Source organism: Miniopterus schreibersii (genome assembly GCF_964146895.1).
Source record: "Miniopterus schreibersii genome assembly, chromosome: 6".
Classification (NCBI taxonomy): Eukaryota; Metazoa; Chordata; class Mammalia; order Chiroptera; family Miniopteridae; genus Miniopterus; species Miniopterus schreibersii.
In genome coordinates this window covers 85,976,956-86,003,966 of record NC_138107.1, presented here as the reverse complement: position 1 = coordinate 86,003,966, position 27,011 = coordinate 85,976,956, and the positions used below count along the sequence as shown (strand labels likewise).

Sequence of the window (27,011 nt, the reverse complement as noted above, 5' to 3'; positions counted from 1 at the left end):
ATATGTATCTCTTTGCAACTTGTCTTTTTCTTCATGTAACATTGTAACATTATGTTTTTGAGATTATACATGCTAATAAGGAGGATGTTTTATTCACTTTAACTGGTTTAGAGCAATCAGTTGTATTTTTACTAGGCTTTTACTTTTGTTTGCAAGAGTAATACATTCCCAGAAAAAATTTTCTAACAGAATACAAAGACATGCAATTAAAAATATGCCTACTATCCTAAGATGCTAGTCATTCTTTCAATGACTACTACTACTAACAAATTCCTTGTATACACTTACTTAAACATCCCGCTCAGAGATCCTTTGTGTTTTTAAACACATAAGTGAGCTCAAATTATACTTTTGCTCTGCACATTTGTTTTTTTCCCTAAAGAACCTGAAACACTCTCCAAGGTATATCAGCACATCTGGATGGCATCTTTCTTTTACACAGCTCCAGAGTTCCACTGCATTTATTCCCCATCATTTTACCAGCATATGGTGGTGCTCATTTATCTTGTTTTCAGTATTTTGTTCCTGTAAAAAACCTGCAATGCACATCCTTGTACATCCTTCCCCACATGCCAAAGAGACCTCTGTGAAATTCCCCATTCTTCCTTTGAGCAATTTTATAGTTTAATAATTATTATAAATAAAAATTTTGAAAAGGCAACACATGGCACCCAATTTCAAGGGGCATCGCAGTAAGAGTACCTATAGCCCACCTCTCCACCCCTGCTGACCCATCCGTGAGTCAAACAGGTTTTTTTTATTTGTTTTTGTTTCCTTGATTTAAACGTTATAAATCTTCAGTATGTCTGGAATTTACTTTGGTATAAGAAATAACAGAAATCCAGCTCAGTTTTTTCTTGTAGTCTGGAGACCTATCATTTAATGACTGATCCATCTCCCCACCACTGATCTGAAATGTCACCTCCATCACATACTGGACTGGGGCCCATTTCTAGGCTCTCTATTGTATCTTGGTAATCTACCTGAATTAGTGCTACACTACTCTGGAACCCATTAGATAGAATACCATTAGTAACTGAGCATAATATCTTTTTTATCAGTTAATTTCTAAACTTTATCATCAGCTTAATATTTTAAACCTAAAACAATCTGAACTTTAGCATCGGAGTGTCAAATTTTTAATAATATCTTGATTTTCATTTCAATCACCTTAAATATACAGATAAATTCAGGAAAAACAAATAGTGCTTTTCAATGTTTAATCTGTTTATCCAAGAACATGAAATAGCAGAATCTCCTCTTCACTGGAGTCTTTTTTCTCACATGAGAAAAAATGTGGTGTTGGGGGTAGTGGTATTTATAAGAAAATTTCCAAAACTGTTTAATATACCTCTCTGATGTTCTAGAACCCTATGCTGTTCTTTGTTTACTCTTCATTAACTGACAAATGGGGCAGATAATTAGCTGCCAGGTACCAGAAGCATCAAAAACAGAATACATGTTTTACATGTGGAAGTATGATTTCATTCTAACACCTCTTTATACCCTCAGGAAAAAAATGAAGTTACTAGTGATTTTGCTCTAAGGCAAATATTAATAGCAGAAAGACATTTTATCTATACAACTATGAATTTCTCGAACACATGGCTTACAAGGTAATACTTTCAAGCTACTCTAGTGGATACTGGAAATAAAGGCAGATACTGAGGGCGGCAGTTAGGAGCACAGTTTCCCTCTAGGTCAGGCTGTGGGGGTTAAAATCCTGGCTCTACCTCTTTCTAGCTGGACAACCTCAGGCAGAATTTGAACCCAGGAAGCCTGACTCAGATACAGAAAGACTGACACAGAAGCTAAATGAAGTAAACTGCAAAGGAACAGAGGGTTATAAACTACAGCAACAGGAAGGGTAGAAGTTCAGCATTGCCATGATGATGTGTCAGCAAACTGTCAAAGAAAGATTTTCAATACTGAGGGAAAAATTGAACATGAACTATTGATAGCAAGTATCCTTAAAAAATTAAAACTTAGGACAGAAACATATAACATGATAATTCTCTTTAAAATCACTTGGTTTACAAATTGCTTGTAATAATTGCTATATTATTTGGTTATGTATATGATCGTAGATCTCTATCTAGGTTATAAAATCCTTGTAGGCAAATCTAGTAATTGCTTGCTTCTCTGTCTTTTGTTATTTTTCCTGGAACTTTCTCTCTAACTTGTTTCAATCTCACTCCTGCTGATAAATCTTTCCAAACCTGACCAACCAGAAATCTCCTCTCCAGCATTTCTCATTGACTTTTTACTGGTTTTCTCTCTTTCTGATGATCTTTTACGGACCTCCAGGACCCCTCCTCTAATATCAGTAACTAATAATAAGCTCACATTGTCTGTCTAGTTCTGTTTCTCTCTGAGCCCACCCTTCCCATACTTTGGCCTCTGACTTCTTTACTTTCAAGCCCCCCAAACTCCCTTAGTCCCTCACCTGCAGGCTGTGGTAAGACACTAGCCCACTCTGCTCCTCCACTAAGGCTCCAACCCTGCGGCGCCTCCTCTGCTTTCTCCCAGCTTTCCTTCCTCTCTCCTTTCTCCTCAGCATCTCCATCCTCTCCTAACTCTAAGGTACCAAACCCTTCCCAACTCTCAACCACGTCTTTAAAAGCCCTTCATTAGCTCTCACTGACCATGGAATAAACAAGCTCTTAGTCCATCCATCAAGGTCGTAATTTTTCCTTCCATGACATTCCCCATTCTTACTCTCCACTGACCTTCACTTCTATGCTTCAGCCTTCACAGTTTCCCAAACTTTGCTACATCCTAGCTTTTGCTCGCGCTATTCTTTTAGCACACAAAGCCGCCTCCTTCATCTTCCTAAATTTTGTCAAAGTCCTACCGGATCCTAAGGGATCCAGTCTCAGAGGTTGCTAGCTCACAATGTCACATCCTTATATCCTTATATAGTCTTAAGTTAGAGTCATTTGCATATCAGGTGGTCATTCCCACTAGTAAGTCACAGTTATAGTCCTATCTTATTTAAAAAACATTTCCCCCAAAGATTATCAAAATGCCTTACATAAAGTGGCAAGGACTCAAAGAAATATTTTTTTAATTAAAATGGTTAAATTTTACAAAGAGAGGGGTTGGATTTTCCTTATGCATACTAACTTGAGTCGTTTATAGGAAAATAACCCTACTGTGGTTGATCACAGAATAAATGATTTTCAGCACATGACACTACCACACTCTTCCATGTTACAAAAGCAGCACCAGCACACTGCAGAAAAGTTGGAAGATACAGACAGGCACAGATGGACAGAGGGATGGACAGATATGCGATAAAACAACAGTAAAATGTGAATGGTAAAATTAAGACACTAGTTTATGATTATTCACCATAAAATTCATTGACATTTTCAATGCCTGAAGTTTCAACAAAATGGTAAATCCAACAAAATCTGTATATACAATCACCCTGTCTTCTGAACTCCATCAGGATGCACACAGGAGACCCAGAGAAGGGCTGTATCCATCAGAGTCACCAGTGATTCCCTGTTGCCTATGAACATGGGTCCTGGCACATAGTAAGTGCTTAGTAAATTAAGCATTTGTTAAATAAAAATACTCCCAAAGTGTGTTTGTCTGAATCTCTATTATAAATGCATTTTCATCTGCCTTGCACTAAAACTGGCTGACTGTCCGGCTCTTCCCCTAAACCCTATGCCAATTAAATGAAGTGTTCCTTAAGGCCAGGAACAATCTATTCAACACATTTGCTTATTTAGCACTCTAAATTTAAAAGCTATCCTACCCTCATAAAACGAACAGAGACATATCTACACTGGTTTTATATAATGAGAGTTACTTAAATATATTCACTGAAAGGATTAAAGCATAAGCTGAGTTTCTTCAGAAAGAAGACTGTTTATGCCTGACTGCAGAGCCAGAAAGACCACAGAATGAGTCAGAATGGCCATGAGGGGATGGGCAGTGATGGGTTTTCCTGAGATGATAATCGTAGAAAAGCTGTGCGTGTTACAAATACATAATATGGGATAAAAAGGGGCAAGGATAAGAATACTGGTCCACTGGGTGAATTTTAAATCCCAGGGACCACGGATTCAACGGAATTTGATTCAAGTAAATTTCATGTGGGTACAGTGGTTAAGAACTTAGGCTCTACAGTTGTCTGTCTGGGCCTGAATCCCAGCTTTATCACTTATGAGCTGTATGAACTTAGCCAAGTTACTCCATCTCTCTTAGTTTCCACATTTATACAATGGGTACAATAATATTAACTTCCTCATAGGGGTTTTATAAGGATTAAACGACATAATGTATATAAAGCACTTAACACAATACCTAGCACATAGTATGCCTTCAGGAGAGGTTATCTTATTATAAAGGGGGGAGGTGGTATCACCTAGAATATAAAGACATGAATGAAGACTGGCAGTCTTTTGAATAAATCCCTATATGACTAGTACGCCTATTAGTTTATGCTTTAGAGGAAAAGATTAAAAAGTTGTATTTCTAATTGGTTTCAATGCCAGAAACTTTTGATTAAAGAGGTGATAACAAGCACTTAAGATATTTTTTATTCTAGCCAAAGATCTGTTTCCTTCAGATATATAAATGAAAGAAAAAGAGAGAGAAATGTTTCACTTAAAAGTTTAACAGCAACTCCTAATTCTTGGGACCCTTGGCACAAACATTTTGAGTGCTAAACGCTGAGATCTTGGTTTCCTCAAAGCCTAACCCCTACTGTAACAAATCAGGCTACAATGATGGGCTTTAATGATGATACTTTAGCCTCTGACTTCTTTGCTATCAATCCCAATAGCCCCTTTGTCTCTCAGCAGCAGGCTTTGGCCACACACTCACGCATTCTGGTCTTCCACTAAGGCTCTAACCCTGAGGCGCCTCTTCTCCACTTCCTTCCAGCTTTCCTTCCGCTCTTCCTCCTCAGCAATGTCTTCCTCTTCTTCTTTCCCTCTCTTTATGGCACCAAACCCCTCCTAAGTCTCAACCACGTCATCAAAAACTCTTCTTTAGACCTCACTGCAATTCCGAACATTCCACATGCCCCAAGAAGAGCTGTGTAAGATACTTTACCTGAAACAATGACCTCACTGGGAAAAAGGTATTACTTCTTAGGGTTTTAAATGCTTATCTTCTCTTGCATTCAAGTTTGAATTTTTACCTTATTTATGGAAGGAGAAGGAGAAGATGAAGAAGGTGGTGACTGGCTGAGACTTTCAACACAACCAATCTGAGCCAAAATATCCACCTTAAAATAAAAAAGGTGCTCAGTAAATGGAGGGAAAAAAAAGAAAAAAAGAGTATACCAAAGCTTTTAACTAAAAACAGCAAATACATAGCAGGGCTAAGTCCACCAGAAAACTCTAGCATGCCCCTCACTCACACACATTACATGCACAAAGCAAAGCCCCAACTGGGTAGTAGTGGGTTACCTTCAATGCATTAGTAGATATTCTAAAGATTGTTGTTGTCATAATGCAGTATCTCTGAAGCATTAAACATAATTATTCACAGCACAGAAGAGATGGAGCAAATACCATGCAAGTCACACAGCCAATGAAAGAAACTCCAGAGAAAAAACATAGCTAAGCTCTTAAAAAATGCTAAGATGTTGAACCTTTTGTTTTCACACCCACCAGATACACGAGAGAGCGAACACAAAATGAGCAGCTACCAGGCTGATGAGAAGCAACCACAGAGCCATGATGAACCCTACCAAGCCCAGCTGAGAGCACTGAACAGCCGGTCCAGGCCATGAACTTGGGAGCAAAGGTCTTTTGGTGTGTGCTCCTAAGGCTCTGACTGGCTCAGTACGCAGCATTGTCATGAGAACAGGTAACCGATACACTCCCATGAAGCCAATCAAGGCCAAACTGGCATCACCGTTAAGAGGACAATGTTAGAGTCTAATTTCCATGCTTCAAAACCCAGCTCCACAACTAGCTGTTAAGGAAGTCATTGCCATTATTTAATGTTTATACAATGTTACAAGAATGCATTTTTTTTTGGTACAACTCTCCTGCAAATGGCAGCATTATTTCCATTTTATAGATGTAGATAAGTTTGGTTTTGGAAATCAATTACTATGCAAAGTAGACAAGATGGAGTAACTGGGATACAGTTTATGCTTCCAGTTAAAACTAAAAAATAAAAATGACTAAATATATAAAGCTGATGTCAAATCACTGGACATGAGGCAATAAAGGGGAGACTTTCCAGGCCACGGCCCGGGGGTGGGAAACCCACACAAAGCCCAGTGGTTTCTGTGAGTTGAGGAGATAGCTGGGAGTCTGGGGCATAGGGCCAAGGGGGGAGACATGGCTAACTGAAGGGGACCCCAGGTCTTAGGCTCAGCACTAATCAGCAAGTGCACATGAGAAAGCCACCAGATGAAAGGATTACGTGTCAATCTTTCACAGGGCCCTTCTCATCAGCCTCACAGGGCACTGGGTACAGAACTAAAATGGGCTTTGCCTCCTGGAGGGGCAAAAATACTAAATGTTGCTCTGGTCCCACTTTAAAATGTTTACAAAACAAGACCTGAAAGTAACTACCTGCTTTCCAGAACAAGGATAAAACTATTTATGGGAATACAAAGTATCCAGCACATAACAAGGCAAAAATCACAAATGTCTAGCATCCAATACAAATCACCAGGCATGAAAAGATGACCCGTAACAAGAGGAAAATCAATTGAAGCTGACCCAGTAATAACAGATGATAGAATTAGCAATATTTAAGAGCAAGAAAATTTTAAAATATTGATGACAGAGGAAACACTCTGAATGGGCTTCTAAGAGGTGACAATTTTAAGCATAAAGGAAAAAAAACACTCTAGTAAACCCATGGGTCCCTAACAATACTTAAAAAAAGATAGAAAAACTCGTTTGTTGCTATTTGAGGCAGCTATTAAAACAACTTATTTTGAAAATTGGCAATTAAAAGGAAAGAATCAGACATCTGTATTGAACTCCAACAGAAACTTTTCCAAGGCAGCTAACCAGCTTCAGCTGATGGAGAAAGTGCTGCTTCACAGAAGACAGCCTGCTCCATAAAGGTGGAAGGAATAACAGTATCGATTCAGGCAGGCAAGGATTATCATTTGGTGGTAAACCATTAGGTGAATGGTTAACAGCAATAAATTAATACCAGACACATTGCTTTACGGTTCTATGGAGAAAATATAACTAGACAATGGAGGCACAAGACTATCATAACCTGACCTGAGGTCATTCTGATCAGTAACAGTGGATAGACCACGTATCATGTCTTCTGATGAGATGCAGCATGAATGTACAACACGACCCACGATATACTCTCGCCCAAAATGTTCAATTTTAATCCTTCCAGCCTTTAGGTACACTTCCAATTCATAAGAAGTACCGAGGACAGAGGGACAGCTTAAGCAACACAAAAAGGAACAATCAGACAAATCCAAAAGACAGGAATTTTATAGGACAACGGGCTAAGTCAGAATTTTTTTAAAAAAAGCAGGGACAGTGCTGGCAAAAAGGACTTACAGGGACATTATGAACAAATCAGATGTAACGCTTGGTCCTGGATTGGACACTAGCTGACAAACAATTATAAAGGACATTCTTGGTTCAGCTGGGAAAATTGGCCTGGATACTACGTGAGATAAAAATTTACTGAAAAGGATCATCAACTTTTAAAAGGTTACGAACAGTATATACTACTACATGTCTCATATGGATACACACATGTATGCATGCCCATGTTCACACAGAAAATAAGACATGGACCAAGGTGCAAAAAGTAGTGTATGGTGGGAATGTGATGCTTTTCTTTTTGCTAATTTGAATTTACTGATTTTCTCTAGTGCATATGTACTGTTTCTGTAACAAAAAGTTATTTATGAAATTCCTTATAAAGAAAATAAAAATGCTAGTCTACAACTGCTGACCACAAAAATGACAGGTTCTGGTTTTGCTATATTTTGCTATTTTGTTGTATTTTGCTTCTTATATGACACCCTTGGGGGAACTGGACCAGTAAAAATCAAACTACTTCTGACAACAGGTGTCAATGAAAATGCAGTAAGACCTAAACAGGAGCTTGTTGGTAACAATCGTGAGATCTGACTCAATTCACTGATTTTCCAGGAAGTAGACAAGACATAGTCTAAGAATAACTTTCACTGCACAGATCATGAGAATAGCACCACCAGCAGAGGCTGGGAGAAGATGAAGAGATGGGTGACAAGCGCCATTATTTGTGTCCACTTGAACTAGGTCAGACCTCAAGTGATCCAGGTCTGAGAATTAATGAAAAAGATAACATATTTCATTAAGGCTGCTTTCTACCAAACCAGCAAACAAGAGTACAAAGGATTTATGAAAGCTCAAAAGATAAAGATGAGTGGTTACAAGCTCCCACTGCTCACCCAGTTCCTTTTAGAGGACACCCAAAGTTTACTATGGGTCAACACAGATCATTCAGTTTGAGAAGTCCACCAGGTAAGAGGAGTCCCTAATCATGGGCTCGCTACCTTTTACATTGTCATCTTGGGGGAGAGGGCTGGGAAGCACCTGAGGGTCCACCTTATTACCACGTAAGGAAATTCTTGCTGTGCCTCAGCCACACACATTTACATTCTATGTGTTGTGTTGCCGTTTGGCTTATGCTATGGCCTATCACACTATTACATCCTAATAAATGGTCCTCTGACTGGAAGAAAAGGAGGAAGGAAGGAATTTTGGAACTAGAAACTTCCAGGGCAAGACTTTGTCCAGGGGTATATAACAAAAATAAATGGCAAGTTACTTGTTTTGTGAAGGCTGAGGTTATTATGGCTTTTTAAATTTTTTTTATTTTTTAAAGACATTGACTGGTTGCCTCCTGTATGCGCCCTGACATGAACTGATCAGTATGAACAGATCAATGTCTTTAAAGACCAAAGTCTTTATCTGACATTTCTCATTTATCAAACATTTACAAACAACCATGTGCCAACTGTATTAGGAAGTGAGAACAGAAAGCAAGTAATGTGACTGCTATACTCAACACGTGGTTCAGTTTCTGACACAGACTTAACTCTTTTTCTGAAAAGAGCAACAGAGGGTGTAAAATTCTCTTATGTAAAAAGCTTAACCATTCCAGCCCTGGCCAAGAGGCTCAGCTGGCTGGAGCCTCACCCTGTGCATCAAAAGGCTGGGGGCTCTATTCCCAGTCAGGACACATGCCTAGGTTTCGGGTTCCATCTACAGTTGGGGCGTGAATGGGAGGCAGCCTGTCAATGTTTCTCTTTCTCTCTCTCTGTCCCCACTCCCCCCCTTCCTCTCTCTCTAAAAATCAATAAAAACGTATCCTTGGGTGAGGATACAAAAAGCGTGGCCATTTCAGCTCACAATACAGAAGAACGGTAAAGTTTCCCATTTTGTTCCTTGTATTTGCTCAAAGGACATCAGCTAGTTCTATAGATGAACCTCTAGTCACTTCAGAAAACCACTAACAGAAAGAGAAAACTTGTACATTCTTTTAAAAATGAGGCTAGGTCACTAGGGCAGATTAAATCCACTGGCAGCCAGCCACGTGAATACTAGCTGGAAATTGCTCCCCCAATCTAAATGGCTTACCAAATCCTGTGTTAGTTTACATCACGACCCCACAGGTGTCAATTCCAGTTAAATAAAGTGAAAATAAAGTTTGCTTTAGAAAATGGATAGTACTAATATTAGCCTAGAGAGTTTACTTATTTTGTTAGCACAGTTTTAAAATAGGTAGCTTTATGTACCAAACAGGATGACGCTATAAATAGCAAAAGACCATTTGCTTTCAGATAGATCTATCTAGTAAAAGTCCATGCTTAACGGGCTTTTATGAACACTCTTCTGATGATGGGTTGTGCATATAACAATGCTGACTAACCCTTTATCATCGCTGTTTTTAAGGTCAAAAACCAAAACAAACCCTTTGCTTTTGTCAATTATTTCCTGTGGGACAAAAAACAAACAACAAAAACACCAAAACCACCCTAAACAATCAATTTCATCAGCATGTGGTTTTTAAAGGTTCCCAAATGCACAAAACTGTCTTATGTAAGACAAGGATCTGTGACCAACAATGCATGGGAAGTTAGTACTGCCGGCCTACAACAATTTTAAAGAAAAATGTCAACGAAACCTATAAATAGATGTATACAACCTCCCTTAGTGTTTAGTGTAACTTAACACTAAAGGGATTCATTTGGGGGCGAGAGCAGGGGTTCGGAAACAGAGAGAACCTTTTCAACAACGGTTTTGTAAAGAGGAAGTCTCAATAAGCAATCATGAGAGGTCAAATGGCATTATAGACCTTATTTGAGATAATGAAATAAGCAAACTTAATACCTTTGTGAAGGTTTCTTTTGCTGATATGTTTTAACGTGGACTACAAAATGGCCTTAAGATGGATTTTTTGAGAAATGAAAAAGCAAAATGTAGTTCTAAAAGTACTATTGCCTTCCTCATCTCTTAACCAATAAAAATTCCTTCATAACAAATATCATTACATTGAAAATCTCTGCATATTAACAGATGTTATATTCCTAAGTACCCACTTAACTTAGAGCATTTGTTTAATAAATAAACTGTTAAAGAACAGGAACAATCCCAGAGGATTTTCTGTAAGAAAACTAACTATTTTTGACTGGAAATCCAGCAGATGGTAAGATGATGGGCTAGTGATGGCTCCTGGTCCTACAGCCAATGTAGAAGACAAACCTTCGTTAGACAGAGATTCAGGTTGAAATCAGCAAATCTCAAAACATTTTCCACTGTAAATACCTTTTGATTACTTATGACTGAACAAAAATATTATTCCAACATTTGCAGAGCACTCTGTTAAGATGAAACCCTCTACAGGTTACAAGAATAATAAAAATATGACAAAATCTCTGCTCCTTACCAAGCTTACAAATAAACAATATAATTTATAAGCCTCAAATAGTGCTACAAGAATTGAGAGGAAGCAAAGGGGAGAAGAAAAAACAGTCTTCTAAAGACATGATATTTGAGCTGAACCTTGGGGGCTGGGTAGACTTCTGAAAGATGGAAGGAGTCATTCTATCATTCTTGGAAGAGAGCAAAGATACAAAGAAAAGGTGGGGTAGCATGAGGCATATTTGGAGAACATCCCACTTGGCAGGAGCCTAATACATAAGTAAGGATAAGGTAAGGACGGGGCAGCATTGAGAAATCACAGAAATATAATTAAGGTCAGGAAAGTATCTAGTCCCACCTCAAATTCAGATGAATTTCTTACACAATTTCCTACCATGCACTGTTCAGTGTCTGCTTGGTTATTCTGACTGATAGGATAGTGACTACCTCCTTGACAGCTCCTTCTCTTTGTATGTAGAAATGGTTACTTGTTCCAGGAGGCATGGGGGAGCCCCTAAATGTCTTATTACAGAGGCAGTGGTGTATAAGATAACTGTAATGAACAATTATTAAACCCCTATTAAGTACCAAGTACTATTCTCAATACTTTAGAACTATTTTTCCATTTACTCTTCCCAACAATTCTATGAGGTTCACTGACGAGAAAACTGAGGCACACAGAACCCAAGTAGTCGAAAAAAATATCAAGACATAACATTCCTGCCCTGGCCAGTTTGGCTCAGCGGTTAGAGAGTCGGCCCACAGACTGAAGGGTTCCGGGTTTGATTCTGGCCAAGGGCATGTACCTCAACTGCAGGTTTGACCCCCAGCTTTGGTAGGGGCTCGTGCGGGAGGCAACCAACCAATTGATGTGTCTCTCTCACATCGATGCTTCTCTCTCTCTTCCACTCTCTCTGAAAAGCAATGGAAAGAATGTCCTCTGGTGAGGATTCAAAATATACCTATGCATGTATGTAACATTCCCTAAAGGCCATTCATTCTGAAGATGCAGGCGGCAGTAACACTCTGACATCCACCCTCTGAATTTTCTTGTTGTCACTCACTGTGGATAACCAACTAGCAATAACTGAACTAGGCAGCGTCACTAAACAGGTATTTTCATTAAAATTAATGTAAAATTTCAGTGTATTTTTCACACTGAATTATCCCACTATTCCAAGTTTTCTATAAACAAGACAATAATATTACCAAATGCTGAAAGATGGATTTGCGGTCACTTGTACATGTGTTGTATCTTCAAGAAGAGGGAGCTCTAGCTGAAAGTAAGGTGCCAAGGCCAGACAAAGCGCTTCCTGTCCCAGCCAGAGCTTTGACACTGACTGCCTCAGCACCGGACCGTTTTCTTTCCACACCCTCCCCTGACAGGGTATTCGCAACCTACAGGGTCTGTGTTCAGATCATGCCAGAGTTTTAAAGGCAACTCTTGATGAACACTATGCCTTTTCTCTTATAATCAACTTTATAAACAGTCTTTAGCAGGTTCCACAAGCAAGTTCTTTGTTAATGCCCGACAGAAATGCCACATAAACATCTGACAGCTATAATGTATCACAAGCTTTCACAAATGCACTTTGCTCTCAGTAAAGCCAGCCACGCCCAGCAGGGTGATGTAAGGCTTACCTGGTTGTTACTGTTGGCAGCTGAAGAATTAGCTTGAGCTGTACTTGCTGAGAGGGAATCGAGGAAGGCTTGATCAGCTACTGAATTTCCACAAGAAAATGGATCTTTTCTATCACTGGACAAAATCTGAGTATTAGAAAGAATCATAATTATTTTCATAGATTAGAACTATTTCAGAGTTAGAGTCCCTGAGGGCAAGTAAGAACTGTCATCTATTATGGAAAAGGGGTTTATATTCCTAAAAGGCAAGCAAGCCCAAGAACATTTAACTATTCCTTTTCTGTAAATATGTAGATTCTAGAAAATGCAATTAATTACAGTATGCTACTTAAATCCTCAGATTTTTCTCATTCTTGTCAATTTTTAGAATCCTGAATGCACACTGCACACAGCAAAAGCACAACATAAACTTAAGACACATGGACTGAGCTCAGGAGCCTGTGAACCCTCTGAAACCGTATGGAAAAGGTCGGGGTGAGTGCAAATACATATATTTCTAAGAAAGGCTACAGATTTCATCAGATTCTCCAAAGGGTTCAAAAGCTTCCCGTCCAAGCTCTCTCAATCAGGAACAAGGAAGACAGCCTTCCCATTATATAGGCAGAGCCCAAGTATACATCTATCTGTCCAGGGTATAACTCCTCTCTACTGACACACAGGTCAAATTTCTCAATTTTTAAGCCTTCTCTTTACTCCAGAAAATGATATCATTTGAAAACAAGAAATATTTGTTTTGAGATCCTTTATTCTGGACCTCACTCGGATTTTACTCATAGAGCACCAGGCAACCCTAGTTTCTGTCATCTCAGAGTAGAGGCAAGCACACCATATACACCATTCTTAGTCCTGAGTGACCCACAGACAATCAGCAGGGGGCACCAGGAGGATGGCTCACAAGAGGGTTTGTCAGATGCATGGGTGTGTCCCAGGCAGGGAGCCTCATTCATTCAGGGTGTTGTAACACTATCCTTGGCATCTATCATAACAGAGCTTAAACCAGGCAATGGTTCACAGCAGCTCATTTAAGACCCTTCTGTCTGTGGGCATGGGGGAAGGAACTGAGAGAAATGCCCTAAATTAGCACAGGGAGAAGTTACTTAAAAAGAAATCTATTCACACTTTGTGAATCAATTCTACAAATAAACAGTATTGTAGGCAGCAGCTACTACACAATATAAGCAAATGAAAAAATAGGGACTTATATTCAGAATAATTAAACAACGCTATCTTGGAAAGAACTTAACCTAAATATTTGGAGTCACTCTTTAGAGCTTGGGTCTACAGACAATATTTTTTCTTAGTTCTACATCAATGTATTCTCCACATTTTATGATTAGAATGTATTACTTTGACAATGAAAATTTTTTTTATTAAAAATAAAATTGCTATCTTCCAGTCTGTCCCTTAGGTTGATAATTCATAAAATGATGTGTGACGAAGACAAGGTTTAATTAATAAATGACAGTAAGTTCTTACTTCAACATAGTCTGTGGGAACAAGACCTCGTTCCCCTTTGCTGTTTCTTGCTTCCAGCCATCCTCCACCAACATCCTGAGAAAGTTTAAGAAAAATAAAATAATAAAAAAAAGGCTTTAGTTGGAACTTCCTATAAAAATTTTGCTTTGGGAGTTGTTATACATGTGATACACAGGTCAAATTTTTCAATTTTTAAGCCTTCTCTTTACTCCAGAAAATGATACCATCTGAAAACAAGAAATATCAAACTTCAACAATAAGTGATCAAAGATTTTAAAATAGCCCATTAACAGAATGTCATCATTTTGTGATTCCTTCCTAGTTATTGGTCTTTGGTAGATCACAAAAATGATCTGCAGCTCCTACTGCCAAGAAGCAGCATGCACTCCCCCACCTCTAGAAGCTGCGCTGTACTGTGTGACCTCTTTGGCCAACACAGTGAGGTGGAAATGGTGGGGTGAGCTCAGAGCCTGGCCTCAGGAGGCTTTGCACATTTCAGGCTGCTTTCCCCCGCAAAGAGCTACTATGTGAGTACATCTGGGTTGCTAGATGATGACAAAGTCAAGGCCCAATCTGCCTGTTGCCTCATCCAAAGCCAGCCAACCCCCAGCAGGACCACTGCCAGTCATGTGAGGGAAGGAGGGAGGCAATGTTACCCAGGGGCCCCAAGCCTGGTGCCAGGTGACTGCAGGCTCATGAGTGAGCCCAGGTCAGTAGAACCGTCCAGCTGACTTGTAGATCCCTGAGCAACAACAAATGGTTGTTTGTTTTAGCCACTAAGCTTTGGGATTGCCTATTATTTAGGAAAAGCTAACTAACTGATCCCTTGGTTCCTTAGCTCTTCTGAATAAGTAATATTAATAAACTAAATAATAAAGTATTCTATACCAGGATTCCTATTTTTCAACCTATTATCTCAGCAAAGTCCCACTTCCTCCCTTAAAACAGTAAGAGTTGTCTTAAGTTCATAAATTGTGCCCTAATTAGCTAATAATTACCTGAACCTAGATAGAACATTCTTTTAAAAAAATCACTTTGTCCATTTTTGACAACAGCAATTTAAAGACAATACTATTTTTCCAAGAAATGAAGAATAATTCTTCATTTTAAAAAATTAGATAGGTAAATAAAAGAATCTAAATTTCTTCTATGATTAAAATAGAACCCATTAACTTATATATCACCTAGTGTATTTTATAAAACTACATATACTTTTCTATCCAATAATTCATTTTTGCATCTAAGACATATAAAGTAAGTTTTTAAATACTATCACTATTAAGAAACCACCATCCCCTCGTCATCCCTTGTTCTCCTTCCCTGCTCTCTGTGCTGCAGCTCTCCTCCTGTCTCCTGTGGAACACACCTGCATCTTCTTCCTTTCCCAGAGTCCCCTCAGCCTTCCTGGCACCTTCCTCATGTGCTTCCTGTCAAAGATGCCTGGGAGCCAGCCCCTCTCCAGCCCTCATCTCCAGCTCTGCATTTCCATTTTTAAACTGATGCAAAGCTACAGTCCAGGGCTGATTATTTTCTATTCTTTAAACTCAACATATCTGAAAGTAAGCTCATTTAGTCTTTCTTCCTGACTTACAGGCATTAATAAGTCCACCATGGTCTCAGGCGTAAAGGAAAAAACCTCAGGGATCTTTGACTCTTTTCTCACCAACAGTATCTAATCAGGCACCAAGTCAGTCCTCTGGGTCTGAGAAGCCTCCTATATCCATCTTCTTCTAACTCCTATTGCTATGACCCAAAGTCATGTCCCTAGACTCCAATTCATTCAATACACCTCTACTAGATTAATTTCCTGGAAGTGCAGGTCTCTTCATGTCACCCCCCTACACTACCACCAACCACAAAAACCAAGCAAAATCCTTAAATGAATCCACTACTTAACAAATGAAGTCCAAAGTCTGTATGGTTTGGCGCACAAGTCCTGTCTGATTTGGCTCTAAGAGCCAGTTTTCTTAGCCTGTCTCTTACTGGTCTGTACATACCCTGTACTCCTGGGACACTGGTTTACATGTAGTGTTTGTTCCGCAGCAGAGAAGTAAAAGCAGAGGCTCAGAGGCCAAACAGATGTGGCTTTGAATCCTTGTTTTGCCACTTAAAAGTAGAATGACCTTGGACAAGTTACTTAACTTCTCTAAGTCTCATTACTCTCATTTGTAAAAAGAGATGAAAAATACCGACTTCACAGAGTTCATGGGGAAAATACATTAAAGAAAACATGCATAGCACTTAGCCAAATACCTGGCTCATGGGCTGTCAATAATAGTTGATAATGTGGTAGCTGAGACTTCTAAGGAGCACTGAATATTTTCTAATGTCTGCACCTTTGATCTGGCTGGGATGTCTCTCTTTCCATTTCTATCTAATGGAACCCCACCCAGCTATCTTTAGGGGACTTTTCTCAATTTTTATAAATTATTCTTACTTCACCATCAATACTTCGTAAGCAATAGGAACAAAAATGTGGGTTTGAATGATCAACTTATTAAAAAATAAAAATATTAAAAATAAGTCCTCAAGGGACAATCCGATTTAAATGCAATCACTGTAGTTTTCTTACCGGATTTGTAATTGTGATGATTTCTCCTTCATTAACTGTCAGTTCATTATTTCCAGGTTCAGCAGCAAAATCATACATAACCCGAGCCTGTTGGGAGTGGAAAGGAAAAGAAGTTACAAATGTAAACTTAGTAAAAAAAGAACCACCTTCGACCTCACTCTACCATGCTGGTACGAACAGGTACAACAGCGGCTGTGGCTGTTTTGGAAGAAAGGAGACCTATCACCAAAGTGATTCCCCAGCCTCGTCAGGGGAAGAACCACAAACCGCAGTGGGAGTCCCTGCGCTGTTTTGGAAACGGGGGGTTCTGGTAGCTGCCTGCACTGCACTCAGAGATTGCCCCCCAAAGTCCTCAAAATATACCCATTTTATCAAGGGGAAAAAAGGTGTGCCCCTGCTTTCCAGGAGCTAGGAAGTGGAAACACAGACACTGCTCATTCTGGGAGCACTCTCTCTCAGGGACCAGAGCTGTACTGAGAGATATACAAATAGGTACACATGTGTAAGAGTCTTTCCTCTTTAGGTTATTCCCTTGTCATTAAAGCTCTCACTATTCTTTATCTAGAGCCACTGGGATGGACTCTGATAATGCATTATCCCTAGCCAAGTAAACTCAGAATGCAGGACTTACTTATACTCTTCTACCCACTGTACAATGATTTATAGGGCTGTGGAGACTGGCCCGGCAACGTGAACAGGTGTAACTTTCAAACTTTTTCTGGCAATGAAATCTTAATTTCACAGAAAACAGACTAAAGGGAAGCCATTCTGGGTGATGTGAGGTTACTCCTCTAGTCCCTTCCTTAAGAGGGTCCTTGAGGCACCAACCCAGAAATGTGGATTCCTTGGAATACTGCCTCACATGTATTCCAAGAGAGAATCACTGTTGTAAAAAATGTATTTTATATGTAATTTTATGATATATAATAAATATATCTTGCTTAACCATTTCAAATTCTATATAAATGTCTTTCATGGGCTATCTTGTAGAAGGAAATCCATCTAATAAATTAAGGCTCACACATACCTAGAAACATAGCTTATTTTTAAAGTAACTGTTTTTCCTAAGAGGCAAACTAAAGTTGACCTCCAGGGCTAGTCAAATAGGATGGCTGGAGTTCACTGACCTAACAAATACCTTTTTACTGAATACCTACCATATGGGAAGAACTGTGCGAGGCCTGTGCATTCGCCAGTGCACTTTCTCACACTTGCTTAATGATGCCTGAAATCCTTATTACAAGGATTAAAAATTCACAGCCAGTAATAAAAGGGAAAAAAACCCCAAATACTTATTTTGAAATACATAAAAAATAATAAGATGGACTGATGGGTGAATATGTGATAAAGTAGGTATAGTAAGTGCTGTTTATAGAATATAAATGGTGGGTTTATGGTGTTCAATGAAAAATTATTTCGACTTTCCTACGTGTTTAAGAGTTTTCATAATAAAATGTTAGAAAGAAGCAAACAGTAGTGTACAGTCTGTCAGTGAAGAAGTGATATCTGGTTCCTTACTTCCATCTTTACAGAGAGGTTGGAAGGGGGGATGGAAAGAAGACTGTAGGCAGAGAATTCTGGAAGCATTGGTTTTCATTAGGTCATTACAAGGACAAAACTGCTGAGGGATTTTTCTCATACAGCTGTAAAAGTAGATAGAATTCTGCTTGTCATGTTGTGGAATATTTTTTAAGAACATGTCATATCACCTTCAATCCCTTGTGCAAAGAGGGCAGACATGAGATAAATGCATGAGGCGGGTGAGGCTGGTCCTCCACTGTGAGGAGGGTCCCTGAACCAGGACACACCCCACAGGACAGCAAGCTTCCTGGGGAGGGGTCTGGTGTGCTGACAAGAGCCAGATATTTTCCTACTGTTCCTTAAGAATCACAGTTAACAATTTTTTTAATCCAGTTAACTTCGACTAATCCCCAAATACAGAATACCAAAGCATCTTGTTTACCTTTACAACTTGGTGAAACAGAATGTCAAAATGAAAACAAAAAATGGAAACTCTTACACATTTAAATGTAACTAAACATTTACCCACGAAAAAATGTATATAAACACTGTAGGTTTATTTAAAAAACTGATCTAAGACTTTTTTAAACCTAGAGATGTTCCTTAAAAATTAGAAATGCGAATAATTTGGAAAACAAAAAGATTTAAAGAGCACGTCTCCAAATGAGCATAACATATCAACAGAAAAAATAATTTACCATTCAGTCTAGAGGAGCAATTATTCTTTTTTTCTTTATTTCTAAAGAACTTTAAATTTTATTTTTTGATTACAATTTACATATATTATTCTGTATTAGTTTCAGGCGTACGGCACAGCAGTTAGACAATCACATATTTCACAAAGTGTCCCCCCCGATATTTTAAGTACCCACCTGCCCCACACACAGTACATCATTTGTGGCTCTGCTCCCCGTGCTGTACTTCATTCACACCCTGTGACTATTCCGTAACTACCAAACTGCTTCTCAATCCCTTCCCCGTTCTCACTCAGCCCCCCAAACCCCTTCCACTCTGGCAACCACCAGTTTGCTCTGTCCATGGGTCTGTTTCCATTTTGTTTGTTTATTTTGGAGGAGCAATTATTCTTACAAAGCTTAAGTAAGACTGGAAGCCTTCAGCTCTGGACAGCTCTGGACACTTTCTCCCAGTGCCTACTTCTCCTCTTTCCTGTCCTTACATTTGGCTTCCACCTGCCTCCTTCTGTCTTCCCTATCATCCCCTTTTTCCTCTTACTCACTACGAGCACTATCCAAACCTAAAGACACTGACCTCGACCCCACCTGCCAATCTCCCTATTTTTGATGTGGCCTTTGAAATAGAAGTTGTTTTTCTACATTTATTTTCCAAAAATGAATAATAGAGAATTCATCAATTCAAAATAGAAACACACACACACACACACAAAAAAAAACAGAAACAAAAAAACGGGCAGCAAAAAAGTTCACCTAGAAGGTTAGAATACGGAAGACACACTCCCACTCTTAAGCATCTATTTCTTTGGTTTCATATAAATCACAATTAAATTTTGGGAAAAGGCAGTAAATCTTCAGCAATGTAGCTCTCCCATCTTTTAAATAGAGACACTCAATTAAAAAGTGAATAAAATATATAAACTTTCAGAAATCTAAAGGACTGAAGAATTCCTTATTGACACCCATGAAACTGAAGTTTATGGTGCAAGTAATAATTCTATATAACTAGTTTACCTTTTTAAATGGCAAGTTGGTTTTACTTAAGCACACTCATTTACTTTTTATAAAATCTTATATATGTAATGCCTTCCTATTTCTCATCTTTACCTAACCACCAAGATCATCGGAAGAAACAGAACTTATTCTAACAGACCCCAACAGCATTACTGTTTGTCATTAATGTATGTAGATGTACTGTCCCTACTGTAAGTGGTTAAGGCTTAAGTGCTTTTCTTTTTTTAATTTATCTTTATTGTTGAAAGTATTACAGATGTCCCTCCTTTCCCCCCATTGACCCCCTCCACCCTGCACTCACCCCCCTCCCCGCCTTCACACTACTGTCTGTGTCCATGGGTTATGCATATATGCATATAAATTCTCTGGTTAATCTCTCCCCACCCACCCCCGCCATATTAATCTGTGATTTCAATTGATTTTGTTAAATCCTGGCTTGTGCTGGGGTTCAGTTCTTGTTTTGAATCAAATATAGAATCTTAAATATCTCTAAGATTTCATCTTGTTAGATTCAGCCCACTGCTCCTACCTACTAAGTTTTCTGAATTCTGTAGCCACTGTCCAACTATTCCTTATCCTTTCCTGCTAAGTCATCAGAAAGCCTGGTAAGCATGCTTTCCATAGTTTCACCTGCTTCATTAGTTAACTGTTAAAATATGGTAGCCCAGGGTCGAAGAGAGCTGCAAGAGATAAGAAACTCTTTCCAAGGGCACATGGGTCAATTTGTTATCATGTTTTGGATATGGTGCTCTAAAAATTTCCAAAGAAAATAAAGTTAATCTATTTCCTTAAATGTTCACAAGCAATGAGTTTAATAATCTATTCAAGAATCTATTCTAGCCCTGGCTGGTGTGGGTTGTTGGGAGTGTGGTCTCATACACCAAAAGGTGGCAGGTTCAATTCCCAGTGAGGGCACGTACCTAGGCTGCGGGTTTGATCCCCCGCTGGGGCGCATAGGGGAGGCAACTGATTGATGTCTCTCTCACATTGATGTTTCTCTCCTTCCTTCCCCCCCAACCTCCCCTCCTTGTAAAAATCAATAAAAACATATCCTTAGGTGAGGATTAAAAAAAATAATAAAAAAAAAAGATTGGAAGGCAAACAGGATCTGTATTAAAGGCTACATATTCTTGCAGCTCTCATTCTGAGTACTGTGGTTCTCACTGTTCATAAACATATACTTAAAAATTTTTACAGCAATGACAAGAGCAATATAATGAAGTTAGAATGGAAAAGTAAAAAAATGTTCCTCTTCTGACAAAGGATATAAGTGCTAACAGACTTGCAAGCACCCTTCAAAACGTTATGTATTTGACACGTGTTTGCACATAAATGCACAACCACTTAGAACCATGGTACATACGATGTTCTCTTCTACAGGTCACGCTTCACTTGCTCTTAGGTCTGTCTCTTCAAATCAGTATATTCACCTTGTTCTCTATCACGTCGCCAAGGTTACTACTCAACTTCCAGGCTAAGCACACGAAAACCTACCCCGCTGTGGTTAAGAAAATAACCTCATCCCCACCCCAAATTAAAATAGCTTTATTGTTTTCCTGACTGTAAGATGTGCATTGTAAAAAAATAAATAAATACAAACGCACACATACACATACACTTGCTTTTCAAACCCGAGACCATTAGTGGAGAACCTAAATATACCCCCTGTAACAGTATCTGAGTTGCCACCTCCCAGGCCCCAGTATTGTGTACTGACAATGCTTTTCATTTCTCCTACAACAGGGGAGGAAATGTAATTATTATGGGCAACATCGCAATTAAGCTGGCTTTGAAACCAGACCATGCAGGTTCAACTAGGCCAAATTCCTTAAAGCTTAAAGTCTCTGTCTGAAATTCCTTAAGAATAAGATAAGAATAATAGCATGAGCCTCGTGACACGGATGATAAATGGAGTAATAAATACAAAGCACTTAGAACAGTGACTGGCACAAAGGGCCCAGTAAATGTTAGCTGTCATAATCTTTGTTGCTTTTTTTTAACATCACACACACACAGCATGTACTAAAAATTGTTGTATAACTTTCCTCTTTTCAGCCCACCAAGGGCTCTGGAACTAGCCTTGGAGCTCAAGGGAAAGAGCTGAGTGCCTGGTTACTTATTCCTACAAAAGTGGGTCTGGAATCTGTTACTTCACCAGATCGTCTGAGAACCAGACCCATCTAAGGGAGGGGGCTCCACCACCAACACCCCCTCCACCCACGTGGAGGATGTGTATAGGTAGAGATGATCCATCAATGCTGCTGCTGATGTCCACAAAGAATCCCTCACTCTCAGTCATTTGAAAAAATATTAGAATAATAGTAATTTAACTAGATCAATTTTAAAATAAACAGGCAAAAATCAAGTTTCTTGCCCTAGCCAGTTTGACTCACCCTAGAGAGTCGGCCCGAGGACTGAAGCGTCCCAGGTTCAATTCTGGACAAGGGCACACATGTACTTTAGTTGCAGGCTCGATCCCTAGTCAGGGCACATGCTGGAGGCAACCAATCGATGTCTCTCTATCAAATCGATGTGTCTCTCTCTCTCTCCCCCTTCCACTCTCTCTGAAAAGCAATGGAAAAAATATCCTCACGTGAGGATTAAAAAAAAAAAAATCAAGTTTCTCTAAATAATTTGATTAAAAAAAAATTGGGAGGATATTCCAATAGCAACAAAAACAAAATACAAAAGAAGAGATAACCAAAAGCGTAAAGAACCTTACTGAAGAAAACCTATCAATAAATCACACCATGTTCCTGAGAACAAGGTACAACACCATAAAGATGTCTTTTTATAAATAAATCACAATTGATCCAAAATCCCAAGGATGCCCAATGACTTCAGTGAGAAGTTCAACAAATAGGAAACATAAAAATGGAGATAGAAACATAAAAAGTAACCAGTCAGAAATGAAGAAAACAATACCTAAAATGAAGAATGCATTAGAGGAAATCAACAGTAGATTAAATGAAACAGAGGATAGAATCAGCGATTTCGAGGGTAAGGTAGCAGAAAACACCCAATCAGAACAGCATAAAGCAAAAAGAATCCAAAATAATGAAAATAAGGAGCCACTAGGACAACATCAAGCATACCAACACTTGTATCATAGAGGTACCAGAAGGAGAAGATAGACAGCAACGAATTGAAAACCTATCTGAAGAAATTATGACGGACAACTTCCCTAACCTGGCCAAGGAAATAGACATATAAGCCCAGGAAGTGCAGTGAGTCTCAAACAAGATGAGCCCAAAGAGGCCCACACCAAGACACATCATAATTAAAATCCCAAAGGTTAAAGACTAAGAATCTTAAGAACAGCCAGAGAAAAGTAGTTAACTACAAGGGAGGTACCAGACTGTCAGCTAATTTCTCAACAGAAACTCTGAGGGCTAGAAAAGATTGGGATGAAATACTCAAATTGATGAAAAGCAAGGACCTACCTATAACCAAAATTCTCTACCCAGCAAAGCTATCATTTAGAATTGAAGGACAGATAAAGAGCTTCCTAGATAAGAAAAAGTTAGATCACCACCAAGCCACTATTACAAAAATGTTAAAGTGAAATCTTTTAGAAGAAAAAAAGATAAAAAATATAAATAAAATGTCGGTAACTATCAACAATTACTTTATTTATTTATTTATTTACTTATTTATTTTTATTGGTTTCAGAGAGGAAGGGAGAGGGAGAGAGAGAAAGAAACATTATGATGAGAGTTGTCATTGACCGGCTGCCTCTTGTATGCCCCTGACTGGGGATCCAGCCCACAACCTGGGCATGTGCCCTGACCGGGAATCAAACCTCGATCTTCTGGATCCTAGGTTGATGCTCAAAGGCTGAGCCACACCGGGCTGGGCAACAATTACTTTAAATGTAAACAAATTAAATGCTCTTATCAAAAGACACAGGGTGGCTGAATAGATAAAAAAACAGGACCCTTACATATGCTGCCTACAAGAGACTCACTGCAGATCCAAGGACACATACAGACTGAAAGTAAAGGGATGGAAAAAGATATTTCATGAAAATGGAAACAAAGTTTAAAAAGCTGGGATAGCAATTTATACCAGACAAAATAGACTTTAAAACAAAGTCTGAAACAAGAGACAAAGAAGGACCCAGCAATTCCACTTCTGGGTATTTATCTGAAGAAACTCAAAACTCTTAATTCGAAAAGACATATAACATCCATATGTTCACTGCAGCATTACTTAAAATAGGCAAGATATGGACGCAATCTAAGTGTCCATCAATAGATGAATGGATATAGAAGAAGTGGTACATATATACAATAAATTACTACTCAGCCATAAAAAAGAATGAAATCTTGCCATCTGCAACAACATGGATAAACCTAGAGGGTATTACGCTAAGTGAAATAAGTCAGAGAAAGACAAATACCATATGATTTCACCTATATGTGAAACCTTAAAAAACAAAACAAAAACAAAATCATAGATATAGAGAACATCTTGATGGTTGCCATATGGGAGCGGGGTTAGGGGGATGGGTGAAAAAGGCAAAGGGATTAAGAAGTACAAATTGGTAGTCACAAAATAGTCATGGGGATGTAAAGTACAGCACAGGGAATACAGTCAATATGGTAATAACTATGTATGATGTCAGATGGGTACTAGATTTATTGGGGTGATCAGTCTGTAAGTTATATAAATGTCTAATTACGACGTTGTACACCTGAAAGCAATATAATATTGTGCATCAACTGTAATTTAAAGCTAAAAATAAAATTTTAAAATAAAATTAAACTACTCAGAATATGCTTCTTCTTAAGGTCATCTACATAAAGATACACACAACCGGGTTACATGAGGAATACGAGCATCCGCTTTAAACTGAATACTTGGACGAAGGCCAGTACTCTTACAACTATGATTTATTTTTATCAGTGGTTCCTCTTCAGAGCAACTTCTCTTCTAGATTCATACAGCTAATATAAAACTCACCACAGAACTACAGCTGGTTTTTATTCTATCACAGTGTATGGTTAAAGATAGAGTAAAATAAGACTGCCAATGCGAATTAAGTTAGCAAAATAAAATACAATTTGAAGAGCTAACTTAAAGTTTATTATACCAAAAACAGACGAATGAATCATATTTAATCAAATGAAGAGATTTACACTAAACAGCAACCAAGGGATGGGAGAAGATTACAGAATAAGGGATTCCTTACATGTGAAAATTGAGAAGCCAGAAAAGCTCCTTGGAGGGGTCCTAACTGGACACCTTCCACAAGACAGGAAATATACCTCTGACCAGGTTTTGAGAGCATCTGCTTTTCCTTTGCAGTGAATCCTTCCTGTACACTAATAAACACCATAAAAAGGGAAAACCAAGGAGAAGAACGACGATGAAGCAGGACTAAGTGTCTTCAGGCGTGAGGCACCTCACCTATGTCCTTACTTAGTTTTCAAAACAACCCTAACATGGTGGTATTGCTCAGTTTTGCAGAAGAAACAGCAGCTCACATAGATTCCATACATCAAATTACCTGTCTTGAGGTAGAATGACCAACAAATGAAGAACTGGAATTTTAACCCAGCTCTTTGCCCTACACCTTCTGTGATGTCAGTTATCCTGGAGCCCAATCATGTCCTGGCCCCTTAACTGATCTTCCTGCCACAATATTTCCTCTTATCTTCGCACACTGCTAGTAGAGGCTCTCTTGATTAAACAGGCATTATGCCACATATCAAAAACTCTGAATGATTCCCGATTACCTAAGATCAAGTTCAGATTCATTTTCTGGTGTTTAAGATCCTCCAAAATCTAACCCCACCCTAAAAATCTAACCCTGTCTCCCACTCCACAATACTGTACGACCCCCAGCAGAGCACTCTCTTTTCTCACCTAGTGAGACACCATTGGCATTAACTCTGTAGAGTGCTCACAACATTCATGCCCTCTTCTTCCCTCTCTACTAGATAACAACCCCCCCTTCCCCGCCCATTTTGTAAGGTAACACCACGTTCAGCTCCAGGGACAGATCTAGGCCTGATTAGCCTCAGTCAGTGTTTCTCAATAGTGGTGCAATTAGCATTGGGGCAAGCGAAGGACTATTCTTTATTTTGGGACTATCCTGTACATTAGAAGAAGTTTAACATCCTTGCAAGAAATATGATAGGCTCTGGCATAATTACAGAGTGATTTGTTTGCCTACGATCACAAAGCTAGAAAGTAGTGAAGCTGGGACTGCAACCCAGGACTGTCTTCGGGTAAAGGTTGGGCCCTTTCCAGGACACCCAGGTGGCTTGCAGCTTACTCGAAAAAATCAACTACTGAATAGCTGCCACTGATCCCGCCAGGAGGATATGAAAACACACAAGGAAGGGCCACTGCCTTCAATGGCTGATGGGAAAGAGAAATAGTTACAAGAGAATATGGTGTGATAAACAGAATGCACAGTGAAACAAGCACAGTAAGCAGGCAGGGAAGGAGGGAACAAGGCAGAGAAAGCAGGGGAGAGGCTATTTTGAGCCTTAATGACTTGGTCACTATCTTTCATTTTCTTATTGAATATGGTCTTGTATAGTTGTTTTTTAAAACACTAAAACCAGGAGGGCCTCAAGGGCAGAGACTATGCTTGTCTTTACTTCTTTTGTATCTCTACAGTAAACCTAGTTACTTCAGTTGCAAATAACAGGTAAGCACTATTAGGTTTCCTACACTTGTAAGATCTTCTAAATTTAAAGAGCTTTGGTATCATTTCCTTTATACCACAGTATTTCAGTAAACTATGTTGTTATTTTTTAGATAAATGTCTAAGAACCATTTTCACTAAAAATGTTATAGAATCACTTCTCATAAATCATGATAGGCACAGGATATTGATTTACTAACACCAGCTGATCCAGTTAAAACAGTAAAGAACAAATACTGAATTCATCATCTACCGTCAATTCTCTTCAAAGTCTGACAGGTCCAAAAGAAACTTCCTCTAACCTAAGTACGTCCAGGTAACCAGCCACAAATCTCGACAATATGACTCATTACTAGGAGAGTATCATGCAGCCTATATTCCACATGACCAATTTTCCACATTTACTAATGCTCCCCACACTCTGTATAAAACATGTGGGATAAAATGCTACTCCCTACTATACTGGGGCAATTCCTATCCCACCAGTTGAATCATGTGCTTATCAAGATGGTTCTTAAACCTGTTGATGCCAATTGTACTTACTGTTGTAGCTA

The 27,011-nt window shown here is 38.9% G+C and overlaps 1 protein-coding gene across 1 annotated transcript in view; it reads right to left on the bottom strand.

Annotated features, from left to right (window-relative positions):
* SNX9 (sorting nexin 9) overlaps window positions 1–27,011 on the bottom strand; it is a 74,117-nt gene that overhangs the window by 30,252 nt on the left and 16,854 nt on the right. Inside the window, 3 exon segments of the mRNA XM_081139614.1 lie at window positions 12,522–12,647; window positions 13,998–14,072; window positions 16,570–16,656. Coding sequence (XP_080995740.1) covers window positions 12,522–12,647; window positions 13,998–14,072; window positions 16,570–16,656 — 288 coding nt within the window.